The sequence below is a fragment of the Dunckerocampus dactyliophorus genome, chromosome 5, assembly GCF_027744805.1.
Source record: "Dunckerocampus dactyliophorus isolate RoL2022-P2 chromosome 5, RoL_Ddac_1.1, whole genome shotgun sequence".
NCBI lineage: Eukaryota > Metazoa > Chordata > Actinopteri > Syngnathiformes > Syngnathidae > Dunckerocampus > Dunckerocampus dactyliophorus.
Genome location: NC_072823.1, coordinates 3635163 through 3652758, shown reverse-complemented (window position 1 = coordinate 3652758; position 17596 = coordinate 3635163). Strand labels below are relative to the sequence as shown.

The following is a 17596-nucleotide window of genomic DNA, read 5'->3' as shown; positions in this document are numbered from 1 at the left end:
TGAGGAAATTGACATTATGTGAATGAAATGCTGTCATTGTGAAAAGAAGGAACGTTTGTGTGGGGAAGTATTTCCCGGCGGACCACTCAATCATGGTGGAATCTCATCACAAACAATAGTCCGCCTCCTCCAGAACCAACCATGTCAAAACGGTGACCTGAAACGCTGGGAAAACCTTCAAGACTCCTCTCTTACAGAGCGTGAATGGAAGCTAGCAGGGTTAGCTTAGGGTCTATACACGGAAACGCTTTCAGGTTAAAATGGTATTTTATTTTTAAAATATTTTATTGTTTCTGCCGCTCATCCACACAGGATCGGCGTTCTGGGTGACCTGAAGCAGTATTTTTTGAAAAATGGCTTCCAGACTGGGAAAATCTGAAAGCGCCGGCTTGTCGTTGACGTCACCAACACACCAACGGCTCGTCGCTGTCACGTGATCAGAAGCGAGCTTTGACGACAAGCCAACCTAATATCTGAATATTTCGACTGACTCACCTCAGTCGACATTCTCCTGATATATTGTTGTCTTATACTCCATATTGACTTGCAGAAGTAATCCCACTTCTCGTAAGTCTTGATGTGCCTCGGGAAGCGGAAGACCACGGACGTATGCGCAAGCGTTCTTTCTTCTATGGTTTGGAGTGTCACGTGGTTCCGTCTGTGTGTCTGTTCACAACGCCACACCTCGGTGTGCCTTGTGTGTTACATCGTTTTCACTCAGTGATGCGTTCCCATCTGGATGTAACTATTTACTAATCCGGCACAGTGTGGACGTGACTTTTGTTCAACCCCCCAAAAAATAAAAAATCCCAAGAACAAGTGGACATGTGGACAAGGCCTTAGAACCAGAGGAACAGCGATGACCACTGGACCAGTCTCACCACCCAGGCACATACAGTAATCCCCCTGTGCATGTTTGTCACTGCATCCGTCACGTCACCAGTTAATGGTGACAGTGTCTTTATTGTCTTTTAGTGTTGTTATAAGGGTTTCCCAAACATTCATTTATTTATTTGTGGTGGCCCGTTACAATTCATTTTGGACCCCCCCCCCAAGACACTTTTTAAGACACTGGTTATACCGCCGTTAACTTCTTTCTTATCTTCATGCCACTGTTTGAACAAAATGGATACCAAGGCATCATTGATATTGTACTGAATGCAGGCATTAGTTCGACTACAACACCAATGAGTGAAACTTGGAATTAAGAGGAGAAAGAAGAGTTCATCTTACAGGGCATACAAAACAAAGGAGAAGAGATTATTTTGCGATGTAGAGTGAGTAACCCACTTGAGCGGTTCATGGAGAGTGGAGAAGAGTGTGAAGAGGTCTAGGTGTATAATGACACAGCCACGGCCATGGTGACAATTAATGCCACTTTGTCATGGGTTACAGCATTTCTCTTTCCTTCTCAAATGTGCTGGTGATCCTTGGAATGGAAACGTGCCAATGCTAGATTCTGGAAGGGAAAACAGGCAAGCTGTACAGGCAATTTACTTTCATGAAAATGTTTTGATTTGAATTAGACGCAAATTTTTTTAAAAAGTAGTTTCATTCATACAAACTAAGGTTTTAGGCATTTATCAGTAAAAGCATAAGTCATCAGTAGTTGTTTGTTGTTTTTTTTTTTATCCGTGCAAAAGGATGCGTGGCTCACTTTGATAAGAACACAGCACACAACACTTCTTCAACACTGACTGTTGAACGACTCTGCCCAGTATCAATACATGATCATAGAAAGTCACGTACTCAGCCTTTAATCGGTGCGATCTGATGTTATGCCAGTAGTGTTCATAGGCCCGGAGGGGAGGCGCACACATTTCTTTGGTATTTGTGGAATCTATGATATGCTGTGATGCATGAACTACTCCCTCTATTTCTTTCTTTGGCATATTAATTAAGCAAAAGCATTTCTCAATGGTAGCAGGGGACAAGATTTGGGCGGAAAATACACCTCTTGCTGTTTTGCTACTTTTGGCTTTTTGTGTGTGTTCTATTTGGTCTTAACACACCTAGGGGTGTCACGAGACACTCAGCTCACGAGACGGGACGATGCACGCGATTGGGTCTAGACACGGTTTTAACATTGCTTTTAAGAAAAGTACAATGAAAAAATTAATTCCATGAATAATAAAAAAAATTAAATACGACAATACACGGTAAATCCACTAATTTAATTTCTGCTACGTTACACACTTGTGCGCCCTGGGCTCACTCCGTTGATACTGTTGTTCTATGGAACAAATGCACTGAGGTGCTGAAAGAAATGCACAGAATGAATCCTCTTCCTGCCTGTTTGGAGGCGAAAGATGAGGAAAACAGACACTCATCCACTTGGCAATATATTGAGACCGACAAAATTATCGAGTTAATTTTGATTTCCAGTGTGATTATTTTATTTATTTATTTATGGTCCCAGGCCTAGTGGCCATGAGACATTTTTTTTCTGAACGTTTTAAACTCGCGAGATCTTGCGACACTCCTAAACACACCTTATATGCACGTAGCACAATGTTATAATGTGCACACTTGCGTGTCTACCCGTAAGCCAGGGTTTTCTCAAATATTTTCTGTCATGCCCCCAACTAGTGGAGGGAAATGTTTTTGCACACCCCCGATTTGAAATACTATTGAGAAACTGATATTTATCTGTACTGAAACTGAAACCATAAAAACGCAACAAAATGGAGAGCAGTGTAGCATCCAAACTTATTCAAGAGTCAAATTGCATGCTGACAAATTCATACATGTTGGCAGGTCTGCACTAATACTGAAAGTCCTCCCTGCCTCTAACGCACCTGACAGTTGACCGCGCACCACCCACCCCCCGGGGAGGCTCGTCCCACTATTTGAGAAGCACTGCTGTAAGCCAATATTTTATGTTCTGTTGGTAAATAAAGATTAAACACATGATATAATGTTTAACAATTCATGGAAAAGTTCAGACATTCCATCCAAAAAACAATTCAGGTTAGTGCCCTCATTTAAGCCTTGCAAAATGTTATGACGATGCCTTTTGAAAGCATTCAATAGAGAATCGTTAGGAACCGCAATGTTTCGAATTCATGATGCAAATTGAACGATGATGTCATCCAGCAAGCCAACGCCATGGATGGATTGCAGAACTGTGGGCACCACTGCTGTATGCCGTAGCACTGGGAACTGCAACTTCTAACTACCACCAGGCTCGTAGCGCTCATCAACTATATTAAGGCCACATTTCGAAAAAGAGTAATAAGGGTGTAAAACCGCTTGAAGATTGTGCAAGAGCACGATATGTTCTTCAGCAATTCTGTTTACTATTAATGTAATTTTGCCATGGAGTTTGCACAACTATCACAAGGGACGGGAAATGAAAACTGGGGCAACAGCAGCATCGCCACGTTTCAGCTGGTTTGCAGTGCAGTTACGGCTGAAGCATGCCAACAGATTGACATTCCCTAAGTGAGCAACAGGAGTGTCATTGTGCAAATTGTGCAAGAGCACGGTATGTTCTTCAGCAATTATACTTACAAGTCAATGCAATTTGCAAAATATGAATGGATGGAGGGTATGTACTGTAGTGACTGGAAAGTGGCTCCGTTCTTTACACGCTGACAGTGGTACATTTTTACTGCGTTTGTCTGACGTAAACGGTAGTAACCAGACCGAAAAGTATCAGTAAGATACCGGTGCCTCATTTTTTGTGCTAAAATAACTACTATTAGAGCTGCAACAATTAGGCAATTCTACAATTGACAACTACTTTGGTATTCGATTAATTGTTTTTTAATTAGAAAATGTAAATACCCTCTGATTTCAGCCTTTCAAATGTGAGTATTTTTAAATTTCCTTAGTCATCCATGAAACCAGACCTATTATCTTTGTGTTTTAGGAAAAACAAGATATTCACACATGTCGGCTTTGACTTTTTTCCTGACATGACTGTTTTTGTTTGTTTCATATGGATTTGGTCCGTCTAGGGCGGTGGTGTCCAAACATTTTCCCACAGAGAGGCACATACTGAAAAATCAAAGGATGCGGGCACCAACCCATATACTGTAGATATGCAGAGACGTTTTTTTTATATTTAAAAGAAAAAAAAATAGCATGAATCAAATTTGTGTTATCAGTGACAAAGCATATTATTAAGCAAACTGTTTTCACCTCACATTTTTGTATTTCTTCTTGTAACGGTATGACTTTATTCTCATATTTTTACTTTTACTATCGTAACATAAATTTTACCCAAACTAATTTTCCTAATAATGCAACATTATTTTTAGTTTTGGTTTCTCATATTGCGAGTTTTGTTTCCCTTTAATATTATGCCTTTACTTTAATATTCTGTCTTTATGCTTGTAAAATTAATGTTATTTTTCCCTCATTTTCTTTTTTTCCCTCATTTTTATTTTGTTTAAATCGTATTTTTAGAATGTGAGGAGGGCAACTCAAAAAGCTGTCGCTTTAAATGTAAATGGCCCCCAGGCCACACTTTGGACAGTCCTGGTCTAGGGCCTAACCAATTACTTGATTAGTCGAAACAAGCTTCAGATTAATCGTATCTGAAAATAATTGTTAGTTGCTGCTCTGGTTACTTCCTGGTCTAGGGCCTAACCAATTACTTGATTAGTCAAAACAAGCTTCGGATTAATCGTATCTGAAAATAATTGTTAGTTGCTGCTCTGGTTACTATAAATTCAGAGGTGCTGTTATAAGGCAAAATGAGGTATAGTAACTCGCACACACATTTCTTCATTCCTGCCCTGCCAGCAATACAACACTTCCCCATTATCCACTACTAACGGCGAGGTGCATTCACAAACACCGGAATTCTTAACATTAACGTACACCACCACCAGAATAATTGCTCAAGAAATGGTGCGTGTGCAACAGCATGGTATATTCTTGAGCTTATCATTGCCCAAGAGCAATTATACTTCAAAATCAATGCAATTTTGCTTTGGGGTTTGCAAATGTACTCCTGGCAGAGTGTAACGAATGGAGCAACTTTCCAGTCACTCCATCCCCTCCCTCCTTTCTTGTTTTCATGTGTCATAACAGCAGGGGTCTGACTCACACAGCGCCAAACGTTTACACAAAAGATGTTGTCGTGCCGAGGATTGCTTTTTTTTTTAAATGACTGAACATCAGAAATAAAGGCAGTGTGATACTTGGCATATTTTGGTGTACAGAGAAGCAGTGCCAGACACACCGACGCAAGCTTGGAGTAAAAAAAAAAAAAAAAAAAAAAAAAAAAACTTCCAGAAAGCACCACGCTGCTTCTGCTGGACCATTGCTAACCGTACACACACAGCTTTCCAATAAACCACTCACTTCATTACACGCAGCTAAAGCAAAAAAAACGCTTTGATTCGGTCGAGTACCAAGCAGTACAAGGAGACGCCAAAAGCCAAATTTAAACTCACATCTTTGCGGGCTTCGCCTCGGTCAGTCGCCTACAATGAATAAGTTTCAACCAACTCAGCAGCCTTTACACGAGCCTCGGGTACGGGGTGCAAAAAAACAACAGATGTGAATTGAAGATGTAGTTAAATTAGAGCATGCTTTAAAATGTAAAGCTCACCTTTAGTTACGCTTCGCACCGGGGAATCCATGAAGCGACTTGCTAGTCCCAGACATACCGCTTATTGCTCAACTTGTGGCCAGCCCAGCAACTAGCCAGCTGTGACTGACAAGCACAATCAAGCTGCACGTGAAGACACACACAACATCCGGTCTTTGCTTTCAAAATAAACACACGCATTTCGCCTGAGAAGTGATGACGTCTGGTCATATTACAGATAATTCAAAAATTATCATTCAGAGATCATAGTATAGTTACAATTTACATTTTTATCCAGCATTTTGATGAGGTTCTGGAAAAGATTATATTTGCAACTTCCGGTATCAGTCATTGTGACGCCGTCGCAAGCGCTGCAGACAGCAAACGGCAAATCATGTTAAAAAAAATAATAAAAACATTTAAAAATATATTTAAAAAAACATTCAAGTCATATTTTCCCAAACCCCTTATAATGAAATGCTGCTTAATATGTAGGTACTGTCTGAGACGTATTTTGTGATGAGTTAATATACTGTAAATACTCAAGCAAAATGCACTGTGTCAACTAGCCTCGTATCTATATGAGGATCCTCCATGAATGCCTTGGAGGACACGCAGACTTATATACATAGCTACAATACAAAAAAACATCATTTAAAACAGACTGCTTACCTATTTACTGTATGCATTATCAAGAAAAGATTGCAAGCTGCAGTAAATCAAACGAGGCACATTCTTACTGTAGATAATCGCTATAAAGGTAATTATAATTGAGTGAAAAAAAATTCAGCAGAAAAAACATCCTATTTTTATGTTGATGGAAACAGATGTCTTCCTTAAAAACACAGTGATCATCCAGATCTAGTGTGTTTTGAGTCACCCCTTTGTTTTACAAATGGCCTTATTCACACAATGGATTCATAATTGAAAATAGAAAACTTCCTGTAAGGGATAACGCCCTTTTTTCCCCATAATCATCACATCATGAGGCATATTCCACTGCAGACAATAATCATGAAGACAATTATAACTGAACACATTTCCTGCTGCGGCCAAGCAGTTACAAAATCTGCAAAACAACTTTTTTGTCATGGGAAAACTATTGTTCTGAAACTTGAATGCAAATTCATAAACTTAATTCAGTGTCTTACTTGTTTTTCACTCCAGTTGAGCGTTGAGTCAAACGGATATGACACCTTTTGATACAGTGTATATGGTTTTTATCACATGCTAGTGTGTCAGGTTTGACTGAACATTGCAGTGTAGCCAACACGTTCGCTGTAATGCCGGGACAAAGACTGGCTTGCATCATCATTTTTCAAGCACTGAAAGAAGAGGGACACACGGACTCGTGCACTGAATAGACCCTGGATGCTCCGCTTCAGGAAACCCAACACTTGAGACCACCGAGACCAATTGTAAGAATGCTGAACTGAACTCTGCAATACACAATATGACCATTTAATGGTCCTCCCCGCTACTTGAGAAACACTGTGCTTTTGGGCAAGACAGACATCTCTGGAGGAGTCGTTCGGTGCTGCCGTCAGGCACTATGCAGATACAAAGGGATGAAAATGTGAGCCCTGAATCAGAATCACTGTGTATGCACAACAGAGCAGACTGGCCCATTAGGAAATAGAGTAATGCCTCATGGTTAACTCATTCAATACCAAAGACATAGTTCTACATTTTTATAAACCCGAACACCCGATCCCAACAACGTATTTATATGTCTTTACTTTTTTTTGGGCGACACGCAAAAAGAGGTAATGATGCAACGCCACACTAATGGATTTCACTTCAAAGCCATAAAAACGGCCACAAGTGCATCTGATAAGCTCCCGGTAGTGATCATGTGGACAGAAAAACCACACGACAGGAAGGAGGACGCGAGACGCCGTGGAGGAGTGTAGCGTGCAGAAGGTTATTCATTGTACGGTGCACACGCACACATGGGCGCACGTGTGCACACACATAGTTCAGTTCCAAAAAAATTGTAAACAGTTAATGGTGTTATATTTCTAAATACTTTTTTGTCTTGTTTATGTTGGTACATTTGTTTAGATATTTGAGCTGTCACAAAAGCAAAAAATATTTGTTTCATAGTGAAAGTTATGCTTGAACTGTATCTTTTCACAAAAAGCTGATTTTCTCCCTGTTTTAGTTTGGAACTGATATTTTCCTGAAACGTACGGTACCTGTGTTCTACTGCTGGTTACTAAAGAACGGAAAAGGGTAGAAACAAACTTTTTTTTTCCTGATGCAAGACTGGAGTCCAATCTTCCTTTTGTTTACATAGCCATAGAACACAATATTCTGTGAGCCTTGAAAGATCAGTCAAAATCATCAAAAATGGCCATCTGGGATTGAATGAGTTCATTGACCTTGGTAAATGAATTTCCATAAAGTAGGAGTCCTTATTCATAAATGGAATCTAGTCTTGGTTAGAGCATTGAAAACCTGTTTACGACCTTCTAAATACGTTTAACATTATTAGAGCCCTCTGACATGAAATAACACCCCTATAGTCTCCTTTACAATCCCATTACACAATAGAGTAGACATAATAACGGAAAATAAGAGATATTACACATTTGAATTAAAAACTAACTCATGGCAAAACACAAAGGTGTTTTGCCATGAGTTGATCCTGCTGCCATGCACATCGTGTCTTTGGGAACAGCCACGTCAAGTATCACGTCTGTTCATTTATCCCTTTCATTCACCATTTATATGTATTTGTATGCATTTAGAGTTGTTTTCTTGTCGGCTTTCTGGAACGGATTAATTGGATTTACATTACAGCCTTGTCCAGGTTTTGAACACTGATCTCCTGCACCGTGAATCTGCAGTGCTACCAGTGGAGCTAGCTAGCTGGCTTTACATCATTTCTTATGTGAAGTGTTTTCGGTTAGCGTCCATTTTGTTTAGAGTCGGACCTTCTGGAAGGGATGAATGATGCTCTGATTTTTATTTTGTGGTAAGGGTATTTATGCAGTGAGAGCATCTGGATGATAAACTGGGCTGCATTGCCAACATACTGTAGATGCTCTGTGCAGGAAAAGGCAGAGCCGTTTGTACTTCCTCAGAAGGCTGGCGTCCTTCAACGTATGCAAGAAGCTGCTACAGATCTTCTACCAGTCTGTGGTAGGTATGCCCTCCTATGCAGTAGTGTGCTGGGGGAGCACCATTAAGACAAAGGACACCACACACCTGGACAAACTGGTGAGGAAGGCAGGCTCTGTCATTGGCACTGAGCTGGACAGCCTGACATCTGTGGCAGAGCAAAGGACACTAAGGAGGCTCCTTTCCATCATGGACAACCAGCATCATCCAATACACAGCATCATGAGTGGCAGATTACTGTCACCGTCCTGCTCCATTGAAAGACTAAGCAGATCATTCCTCCCCCAGGCCATGCGACTTTTCAACACAAGAGGGGGGAGCGATAAAAACACGCACAGGACTGGACTTATTACCTTATTGGGCATCTGTTCCACATTTATTTATTTTCTTATTTTTCACATCTCTCCTAACTTGCCTTGTTTTATTTTGAAGTGCTTATGGGGTCCACTGTAGTACTTTCAGAGAGGTTACAGTATGTGGCTGTGCCCTGCATGACACACGTTGAGACATACCGAAAGACGAAAACCACAAGGTATCATTTCCAATTGGAATCTCTGATTTGAATGTAAACATAAAATATAAATGTACTCTCACAATCAATACAAGCAAGTTGACAACATGGATGATCTGGATGAATGAGAATGACCCGTAAAAGTACATCAGTCTTCTTGTGACGTTTTTTTATCCAAGAACAGTGCCACCTGCTGTCAAAAAAGTGGAGAGGAGGGACCTCCCAAGATGCAAACGCTCCAACACAGGGTTCCTCACTTCAGCTCACTGCAATGCAGCATTAAAAAGCTGCATACTGCTCATCTTTGCACCAGTGCAAATGGTCTTTTGGGAATCTCAAGAGTTGGCGACACTTTCCCCTGCAGGAAACCTCCCTGCCAAGCCATAGCCATTAGCAAACCATGCCTCCACACCACAAGATATGACATGATAAATCATGCTGTGTGCATACGCAGTGTGACAAGAGCTATGATACATCACATGACGGTTTAACTCATAGTGTGACACCCATGACAGGTTCCTCTAAGAACTACTAAATCACATCTATATATAGTGTATTGTGGGTTCAAAAAGTCACAAAACCACAACCGAAAGTGCTCACCTGAGTTTGTTTGGCTGCACTTTTACGTAAATTCAACCATATTTCTCATAATGCATACCAGGGTGTCCAAAGTGTGGCCAGTGAGCCATTTTCGGCCAGCAGATCATTTTCCATTGGCCCTTGACATAATCTAAAAATCAAATACATTCATTAATAATGAGCTATATTATTCCATATTACAAACATTTGCTTTGGAACTTTGCACGAAGTTAAGATGCAGACGTTTTGTTCAGACAGCTAAGCATACATTGAACAACATTGGATTGGGTTAAGCGTCTTTAATGTACATAATCTCTCAAATTGGCCCCCTGCATCCTTCAGTTTTTCTGTACACAAGGTCCTTGGTTTACGTGGTTATGAACACGCTCCCATATACTAATTTAAAACTCAATTTTGGTCTGTAAACACGAGACTCGCTCGAAAACTACTGACAGCGTACACAGCAAAAGAATACACGCCTGATACGGCAAGAATGCTTATCCTAATCTCTCACTAGTTAACTTTTACACTTCATTATGTCTCCCAAGATGCAGTGAGCCAAAGAAAAGGAAAGCCATGATCATAGAAGTGAAAGTGAACATCATAATGAGCTCAGCGAGCGGAGACATGCCCGCCAATACTGGCCGCTCAACAGTCGCGACCATCATTAAGGATAAAGATTATTGCGGTGACGTGCAAGGAGGTTCATGGCTGGTCAGGTTCCTTTGGAGTTAACACATGTTTCTCAATACGAGGAAAGTAAGGGAGAGAAGAGAATAATTCACTTTGGCTAAAAATGTTTTCAAATGCTTCTTGATCCCATTTATTTAGATTTGTGTTACCTTTTATCTGTATATGAAGTACATTCACACTATCCTTCTCCAGGAAAAATTCTGATACTTTGTTGCATAAGTCTGACAACCTCCTGTTTAGCTTGGATATATAGTCCTCCATCTTGGCAGGCAAATTCATCCATTCATTCAGCAGAGCATAAAAACATCTTTAGTGCATTTGATTTTCTGCTAGACAGCTGGCGCTGCTGCTGATTTTCCTCTCTCTCTATGGAAGGCCGGCAGTGACAAGCACCTTCCAGCTCACACACACATCCACACCTTTAGGATGAAGCGAGTACTGCAAGCACCTCCATGTACTGTATATACATTTGTATTTTATTGTCTGATTAGCAAGAATAATGATGTCAAACTTGCATTAAAGACATTAAACAGGCTGTATAAAGTCATGGTGTATAATAAATGTTTCTGCAACATTATATGATTGGTGACATGCTGACAAACCGAAATCGCGAGGGGCCATAATCCAACTCTGCACTTACGAAACCGAGAGGAGACGCTCGAGGCAGCCTCAGGTTTAGGTTTCTGCCTGATATTTGATCAGGAAATGTGCAAATTCAGCTATTTCCACTTAATAAAATGTTCAAATAATCATACAGAAAATACATTTATAATACACAAATGTGTTCTGTGTACAGTGTGAGTGACTCAGGAGTTCATTTAGGTGTGAGTTCCAACTAACACTAAGGGTTTGTAACCCACGGACCACCTGCAGTGCCAGCCATTTCCTTGTTTTCATATTTTTAGGAGTGCCAAGAATTACTTAAAAACAGCGCCTATACAGTTAATAAAAACATGACCCTAAAGCTGACTATTAATGAATATTTTTTGACATTATTTCTTATAGAAAACACTTGAAACATCTGAGGTTGACCAGTGTTCCAGACTGGGTTGAACTTTGGAGGTTCCACAAACATTTACGCTGCCTCCCATTGAGATGCATTAACACGGCATTGGATGCAGCATTATACTGCGGCTCAAACAAGCAGTAAGCTTCATTCAGATAGGCAGCTTTGAGGAAATTAACTGAAGTACACAAGCTTTGGTTGGTTGCTGATGTTCTAAAAGTCTGTCAACAGAGCTGCACCCCGGAGGTTTGAAATGATAATTGCAACAGCTGGTTTGGTGAGCTGTGGGATCCAGTCGTCTTTCAGTACGATATGCAGCTTTACACACAGCCCTCATAAGCAGGATTAATAACTCCGGTAAAGTCTCTGTAACCAGGGCTCTTTTGTTTTTTTCCATTTTCAGTACAAAAAAAACACAGTTAAACACATTAAGACATGAAGCTCACTGGATGCACCTTTAGTACAGTATGTAGTGGTCAGTCGGTACCCATCAGGGCTTTGATGTGAGCGTTAATGTGGACGAGACGCGGAAGATCTGAGGCAGCATGTTGCTCAACTGGTAGAACATTTCCTCTGAAATGGTCTGTCAACACAAAGACACACGCATAGCCAGTGAGAAATGAGGTATGGGATTTGTGCAGCAACAAGTACAAAGCTGAAATATTAACAATGACACAAAAGTGCATCATCATGTGAGGCAGGAGGTGGTAACAGCCTTGTGTTGGCCATCAAAAGGTGTGTTTCTTGTGGAAGGGGAGTCAAGAGGATGCTGAATGATCTGTGTTAGCTACAAGAGAAGGCATTGAGAGTCACGGCCACCCGTCAAATGAGAATGTTAAGTATTGATCGGTGCACACAAACACACGGCGTATATTTAGCCTCTCTGAAGGCAACAATGTTGTTTCAGGGCAGCTATTTTCAATGCTGTCTGAGCGTGGAGCTGACAGGAAGCCGTCGGAGCTTTTGATGCCGTTGGTTTTATCGTCTTACGGTGTCAACGCGGCGACATGCTATAGGCTCAGCTGTCTGGCAAACCACACAGTCTATAGGTATAAACATTCCACAATGCCTGAAATAAAATGTCATGCCTCACAAGGCAAGTATGTCCAAATGAGTTCTTCAGAAAGCCAAATAACGTGGAAACATCCCAACCTTCTGGGGACATTTTTCGGTTGTTAAGACATGACAATGGAGGTGGATTTCAAGGTAAATTTACCCCCAGTAAGGACAGCTGCATTCAGAGCCTGATGCTTATCACACATGTTTGCGGATGAGTGTCTAAGCTTGCATTTATCACACTGTGTAAACACGGGGAACACAAACTAAGGCTCTCTAATCTATGATTCAGGGTGAGCTTTTCAAACAATCGCTTTCAAAAGCTATCTGCTGCAAAGCCAGGTGCACCTTCAGTACACATTTTGCTTGAATTAACAAAGCTTTTATGGCAGCTAATGACTACAAGGGAGCTTGTGCATCCAAGATCACACTATGAAACACTCAATTAGATGATTGCTGTGATCACAGGATGGGGCTTTGATTTATGCAACTGTAAGTCATGGCTTCCACGCTGCATCAGCCTGTGATCGAGAGATGTCTTAGTAAAAGTTGACAATAGCAGTGGCGTACCTGATGTTACCTTACACCATAGAAAAGAGAGAGATTATACGGTGTGAACAAGACATTAGGTCAGGGGTGTCCAAACTCTTGTCATGGAAATGCACCTTTTTGTTAATTAAAATGCAAAAATCAATCAAAAGTAGTTCAAGACATGCTAAACAGTGAAATGAATACAGTGGATCCCGACACATTCACAATTGAGCATTTGTTTATGTGATGCACACAGAGCAATGAAGAACTTTATCCTTTCTGCTCTGTTGTCCTTGTACCGTGAGGCGTTAAGGCGCACTTGTGAATGTGACTGTTGGGCATTAATTGTTTATCTTAATTCAGGTACCCACGTATTACAATTGGTGTACCCCACTTTGGGAACCTAGGATGCAGACGCATCTCACCTTTGGCACGAGGAACTGTACAGTGCGTGAAATGCCTCCGTCCCACGACGCCATCTCCATCATGAAACCTGTCAGTGAAATGACAATCAAAGGGTGCCCAACCCACACGCACAAAATCGATTGATGATTCGTGTCTATCATCTGTGACACTGACAAATGAGCTGTGAGATAATGACACATTACTGAATATAACACAGATCACAAAAAATGGTGTCCCTCTTAATAGTGCTTTTCCACAGTTGCACGGTCTCTCCTGCTCCTGATGCTTTTAAATTGGAAAAAGCAGGCACTACCAAGTACTTGGAGGCACTATTACTAGCACAGTGCAACCTTGGTTTTCGTACACCATAGTTTTCGTATGTTTCGGTTTTTGTCTGACCTTTTGAGAAGGATTAATGATGAAAACCGAGGTTCCACTGTCAAGTGTGCAAAACTGATGTGATATTGGTGAGAGAAACCACTGGTGGTCACTCCTTGGTCAAGCAGGTTTGTCATTGTAGCATCATGGTAAAAGCTGAAGAGCATTAATGGCTAAAAATGACAAAAATACACACACACATCGCTAACTGAACCCGTTGCTGTGCCTACATTCTGGAGGCATTCTGTTTTACTGTACAGCAGAGGTGTCCAAACATTTTTCCACTGAGGGCCGCATAGAGAAAAAGTGTAGGATGCGGGGGGCCACTTTGATACATTTTGTACATTAAAGATACTAAAACCAATCCATACTGTATATGCTACGTTATCTTAACAAACATCCACATCTTTGCTTTGCAATAGGTGTCAAAGCAAATGAGTGCAATATAGTATAATACATCTCATTAAGAATAAATGTATTTACTGTAATTGTCAGAATATACCGAAGGATGAAAATGGCCCCCCGAGTCGCACTTTGGACACCCCTGCTGTACAGTCTCCAATTTGTTACCCTCAGTCTCCTGTGGGATCAAATTAATCTCCTTACAAAGGCCACCAGCCACATGCCAAGTAAATAGAGGAGATATTCCTGCATTGTTGTCTTGTTCCGACAGATGCATTCAACACAGCGTGGTTTTTGCAGTTTCGTACAACTACAAAGGTACTGTTTGCTGGCAAAATTAACTTAACACAACAAAACAATAAAACACAGAGTGGTGTGAAAAGTGTTCCTGATTTGTGATTATTATTTTATTTTGTTAATATTTTCTTGCATGTTTGTCACACTTAAATGTTTCAGATCATCAACAAATTTAAATATTAGTCAATGACAACACAACTGAATGCAAAATGCAGTTTTTAAATGAAACTATTATTAAAGGAGAAAAAAATCCAAACCTACATGGCCCTATGTGAAAAAGTGATTGCCCCCCCCAGCATTAAAACATAAAGGTTATAAAGCCGTTTCTAAAGCGTTGGGACTCCAGCAAAACACAGTGGTAGCAATTATCCACAAATGGCAAGAGACACTGTGCAACAACGGCCTGCATGGCAGAGCCAACATCAAGAACATTAAGGCTTGTCTCACATTTGCCAGAAAACACCTTGATGATCCCCAAGACCTTTGGGAAAATACTCTGTGGTCTGACGAGACAAAAGCTAACTTTTTGGAAGTTGTGCGTCCCATTATGTCTGGCATAAAGGTAAACGCCATATTTCAGAAAAAGAACATCATACAGACAGTACAATATTGCGGTGCTAGTGTGATGGTCTGGGGCTGTTTCAGGACCTGGAAGACTTGCTGTGATAAACGGAGCCATGAGTGACTCATTGCAAGTTATCGCAAACCAACCAGTTATTGGGGGCATTTAGGTGGCAATCCATTTTTCACACAGAGCCATGTAGGTTTGGCTTTTTTCCCCTCCCTTAATAATAAAACGTTTCACTTAAAAACTGCATTTTGTGCTCAGTTGTGTTATCATTGACAAATATCTCCATTTGTTTGATGAGCTGAAACATTTATAAGTGCGACAAACATGCAAAAATATAACAAATCAGGAAGGGGGCAAACACTTGTTCACACCACTCTACATGGCACATGATGACTTATTCTTTTGTAGCTTTCACAGAGGCAATGTCAGCTGTTTTTTAAACCGTACCTTTGACACATTTGAACACCAGCTCAGCTCTCTTCAAACACCACGGTATGGTCATTTCCTGCAGGAAGAGGACAGACGAAACACGAATTCACAAGTGAATGCATGATGAAACGGGTGTCTGTGTCTGTTACACACATTTTAAATGAACAAGTGTGGCTGAAAACACAATTAGGGTGCACTGAATTCCCAAGGTGTCGGTTATTAATAACCAGCAGCAGCGGGTATCGTACTAATTATATGACACTGACGTCAGCAAGTATGCTGTGGGCTTTGACTTTGTGGATGAGATCCATCTCTCATTGTCATAATCATGATCATTGTTATTGTTCATTCATTCATTCATGGCTGAGCTGGAGGCAATCCCAGCCGCCTTGGGGTGAGAGGCGGGGTACACCTTTGGTGTGTCACCAGTCAATCACACACATACAAAAGAACCTTCACACTCACATTTACACCCTTTGGACAATTTAGAGATTCCAATTAACCCAGCATATATGATGCATCTGTAATCCAGGGCGGTAGTTATAATTAACAATTAATGGGAGGCACTAATTATATGACGCATCTATGTTGGTATGCCGGGCTCAGGCCCACTTCTTTTAAGCATGCTGGCGCCAGGGAAGTGTACCAAGCTCGCACACGGACAAGGTTGTGTTTCAATTCACGCTCATCTATACTTACATTTAGCATTCGAGTGCATAAGAGCGTTCACAGTGAGAAGACTGCAGTGTGCCATCAGTACCCGCATATTGTACTCAACACGACCCAAACGATGAGTGTGCAGCAACGGGTCCTAACCGCATTCAGTCAGTCTCATCATGGCCACCTAAGTTGAGTGGTTGCGATTCACAATTAAAAGGAGAGAAGAAGGAATAAAACAGTAATCTATTTGGGACACCACTCCACTGTAAAAAGCCGCCCATTTTAAGCAATTGTTTCCAATTTTTTCCTTAAAAAACAATTTTTTTTAAAATAAAAAGCCACTTCTTATGAAGATATTTTTGCCAGAATTTAGTTATTTTTTGTAATTACAAGCTAAAAACTGAATTTTGCTTATTCTCCAGCTACTTGTCCATAGATGTGAATAGTTGTTCGTCCAAAGGGAAACTTCTGTTGAAGAACAATAACATGAAGAACATGTAATAACATTTTGTTTAAATTGAGCTTCAAAAAAGCAAATTGTATCTCCATTTATGAATCTTATAGAAGCATTTGGCTAAATTCTCACCTTCTATTAAGAACATTTTTACTTAACGCGACACCAAAATGTGTTAATATTGTTATTTCCACCATGAAAAATAACACTGAAAGGCATATTTGCTGTGTTAGATGTGTGCTCAAATATTGAAATATTTACCTTCTCGTTTTGTCACATCTTCAGGGTCTGGAGGAGGCGGAGCAAGCGATTTTCCCATTCATTACAATGTATTCCCTGTTATTATGTTCCAGTTCCCTGTGAATTTCTGCTGTTTTGTTTTACATATATTTTTAATATTATGCCCACTCGTTGTGTTGAAGGTTTTTGCTGGAACAAACAAAATCACCACTTCATTTCACTCCTATTTCATAGTCGTTTATTTTTCTTTTGACAGCCGTATGACAAAAATGTTTTATTACTGAGTACTTTTGTTCTTCTAACTTTTTTTTTAGGGTCATGAGCACTTTAAATCTAGCTATGTGATCATGAACAACTTGCATAAACTTAGAGCTGATTTCTTATTTTTGGACTCATTAGATTCTTAAAAGTCGCAACAAAGTATTTTAGTTATAAGAATTCTGCCTTTTTTGTACTTAAAATGATGGCCGTTTTTGCAGTGCAGTGTACATAGTATATATATTGAAGTGTCCGGCCTGAAACACAGCCTCAAACTCACAGAAAATGATCACAATTTAGTACGGAGAAGGCCTATGGTGAAAGCAGTTATAAACAAACATGTAAAAATAAAACTGTGACCCATGGTATGCACACAAATACGACTGACCAAAAAAAAAGCATCGTAATTGTTGTGGTATACTTTGCTGAAGACGCAAGACTGTTTATTTTATTGC

General features: G+C 40.4%; 2 protein-coding genes across 4 annotated transcripts in view; both read right to left on the bottom strand.

The window, feature by feature from the left end:
• Positions 1-5842, bottom strand: part of slc45a3 (solute carrier family 45 member 3) — a 41799-nt gene extending 35957 nt beyond the window's left edge. Inside the window, exon 1 of the mRNA XM_054777894.1 lies at positions 5567-5842. Coding sequence (XP_054633869.1) covers positions 5567-5597 — 31 coding nt within the window. The 5' untranslated portion in view covers positions 5598-5842. The remainder of the gene's footprint in view (positions 1-5566) is intronic.
• The window catches only part of c5h12orf4 (chromosome 5 C12orf4 homolog), a 50027-nt gene that overhangs the window by 20947 nt on the left and 11484 nt on the right, over positions 1-17596 (bottom strand). For 2 of the 3 annotated variants that reach the window (XM_054777895.1, XM_054777896.1), the window contains exons 12-14: positions 15548-15605; positions 13473-13540; positions 9988-12043 (exon numbers count right to left, since the gene is read on the bottom strand). In XM_054777895.1, coding sequence (XP_054633870.1) covers positions 11951-12043; positions 13473-13540; positions 15548-15605 — 219 coding nt within the window. In that variant the 3' untranslated portion in view covers positions 9988-11950. Of the gene's footprint in view, positions 1-9840; positions 9913-9987; positions 12044-13472; positions 13541-15547; positions 15606-17596 lie in introns of those variants that run through there. The other variant, XR_008570554.1, reaches the window with a different exon arrangement.